This window comes from Clupea harengus, chromosome 16 (genome assembly GCF_900700415.2).
Source record: "Clupea harengus chromosome 16, Ch_v2.0.2, whole genome shotgun sequence".
Taxonomy (NCBI): domain Eukaryota; kingdom Metazoa; phylum Chordata; class Actinopteri; order Clupeiformes; family Clupeidae; genus Clupea; species Clupea harengus.
Genome location: NC_045167.1, coordinates 8,080,369 through 8,082,615, shown reverse-complemented (window position 1 = coordinate 8,082,615; position 2,247 = coordinate 8,080,369). Strand labels below are relative to the sequence as shown.

Genomic DNA, 2,247 nt, shown 5'->3' with positions numbered 1-2,247 from the left:
CCTCATCGTCAAGTGGGGGGACGAGATGGTGCCCGGCAGCCCCTTCCATGTCACCGTGACTTAAAGCAATCCCCCGGACACCCCCGTTTTGCCTTGTAATGGACCGATCCGTGACACTGTCCCCCACCCATGCCCCAATCCCTTCTCCTGGTGCCAAACCCTGACTCGAGTTAGACACACTATGGTATGCAGGGACTTCACCTGTCCCGAGTTATACACACTATGGTATGCAGGGACTTCATCACAGTCTGTTTTGAGAACAGAGGGGAGGGTTTTAGCTTTAGCTATTCCCCCATTAACACTAAATAAGAAAACAAATCCAGTTTGTCCACCTCTTCATATTAGAGGTAACATGGTTATTACGATGGCATCAGCCAGGCAGTTATCGCAGGCGTCCTCTCACTTTGGAATGGATCTGGCCTGGGTCCTGGCCTGTGTCCTGGCCTGGGTTTGGCCTGGGTTTGGCCTGGGTCCTGGCCTGGGTTTGGCCTGGGTCCTGACCTGGGTTTGGCCTGGGTCCTGGCCTGGGTTTGGCCTGGGTTTGCCTGCTTTCAGCCTGCAGTTGGCGTGGGTCAGGCTGACCCAGGTCACATCCAAGTCCCAGTCAGAGGCTCTTTGAAATGCAGTATTCCATGCCAATCACTCCTAGATGTTCCCCTTATACTTTGTTTGTGCTCTGAAGAAAAGTTGTCTTTTTCCTCTCTCTCTCTCCCCTTCTTCTTCATCTTCCTCTTCCTCTTGTTCTTCTTTTTCTTCTTTTTCTTCTACTATTGTGATATTTTTCTATGTTTACTTTTTGGACGCTAGAGAATGTAACATGAAGAATGACAGGTCAGCAGCGTGTTCCGTCTCCGTGGCAACGGAGCGACAGGCCTGTGAGGGTGTGGCTTTCGCTGTCGCCTCCCAATCAGCTCTCTCTGCCGCCGTGTGCAGACAGGATCTAAGCTTTATTTATTTAGTCTCTTTTTTCTGACAGAAAAGTGTCTTATTTTGTTTTGATGGGGAAAGAACACAATCATTAACACTGACCCTGGTGGCAACAGACTCTGGCCCTAATCTGGCCCTGATCTGGCCCAGATATGGCCCAGATATGGCATGGCAGTCATTGACTCGGTCCAATCTGGGCCTGATCAGTACCAGAGCCTGTTCCAATCAGGGTAGCACACTGGGTGGAACTCTCCCTCGTCTTCTTCAAGCTGTGGATCAGTAACTGCAGACAAGAGAGACTTCTGTTCCTGTGTGGCGAACCGCCTACTTTGTGAATGTTTTAAAAACATATATCCAATGCTATCCTATACAGGAGTGTCATTTTATAGTGATTTTATATGTATGTCGAATGGGAAGGATATGAGTCTAAGTGTTTGATATATTAACCTACTGTTGGGTAAGACTGTGCAGATGTCATTTTAAGTTTAACTGCTAACTTGCCATTAAAAAGCTCAAATAAAGCTCTCAGTTTTCTTTCTTAAAGCTATACACTCCTTTGATGCTGCCCCTGTTCAGCAGTTCTTGTTTGTTGATATGGAAAAGAAATGTAAAAATACATAAATAAAAATGAAAACACTCTCTATGAACCCAGTATCCATAAAGCATTATAAGCACATTGTTTTATTCATAATGCCACATAATGATTCATATAAGTCTATATAACTATTTATACATGCATGATTGCACTCATAAAGTGTTACAATGTTATAATATAAACCCTTACAGCTTGAAGTATCAGAATGCATGATAAAGCTTCTTTTACGTCTTGATAATTGCTGTTTATTCATTAATTGGTCTTTATGGAGCCTTATGTGACTTAGGATGACCAGATACAAACAGACCAAATGTGGGTCGGGTAGTACGTTTGTGTGGGACAATGTTTGGACGTGTTACCAACGCTGAGCTAGGTGACCTAAAACTTTAATAGAATGTCTATCTAACTGAATAAGAAAAAAAATCAAACACGTATTTTAACCAATTTCACCAGGCTCAGAAATTCTTTGAAAAGAACGCAAATAATTGCCTTCTCAGCTGCCATAGTTACAGCACGTGGGTAACACAGCAGGGTGTTCAACGCACCGCCGTTTCTGTTGAAATAAACGCTCTGCTACGTTTTGTCAGATCTGAATGTGCCCCTGCTTGCTGCTTCTGACATATTCACTCGAGTAAATTTTACGGCATAAGTGGCTCATATGCCGGGCGGGGAAATAACACATCCATTTATTATTTCTGACAATCGAAATCCAAACGACCAATGAA

At 44.1% G+C, this 2,247-nt stretch overlaps 1 protein-coding gene across 1 annotated transcript in view; it reads left to right on the top strand.

Moving 5' to 3' along the window:
• Nucleotides 1-1,448, top strand: part of flncb (filamin C, gamma b (actin binding protein 280)) — a 91,785-nt gene extending 90,337 nt beyond the window's left edge. Inside the window, 1 exon segment of the mRNA XM_031582300.2 lies at nt 1-1,448. This exon segment is cut by the window's left edge and continues 124 nt beyond it. Coding sequence (XP_031438160.1) covers nt 1-64 — 64 coding nt within the window. The 3' untranslated portion in view covers nt 65-1,448.
• Nucleotides 1,449-2,247: the final 799 nt, after the last annotated feature.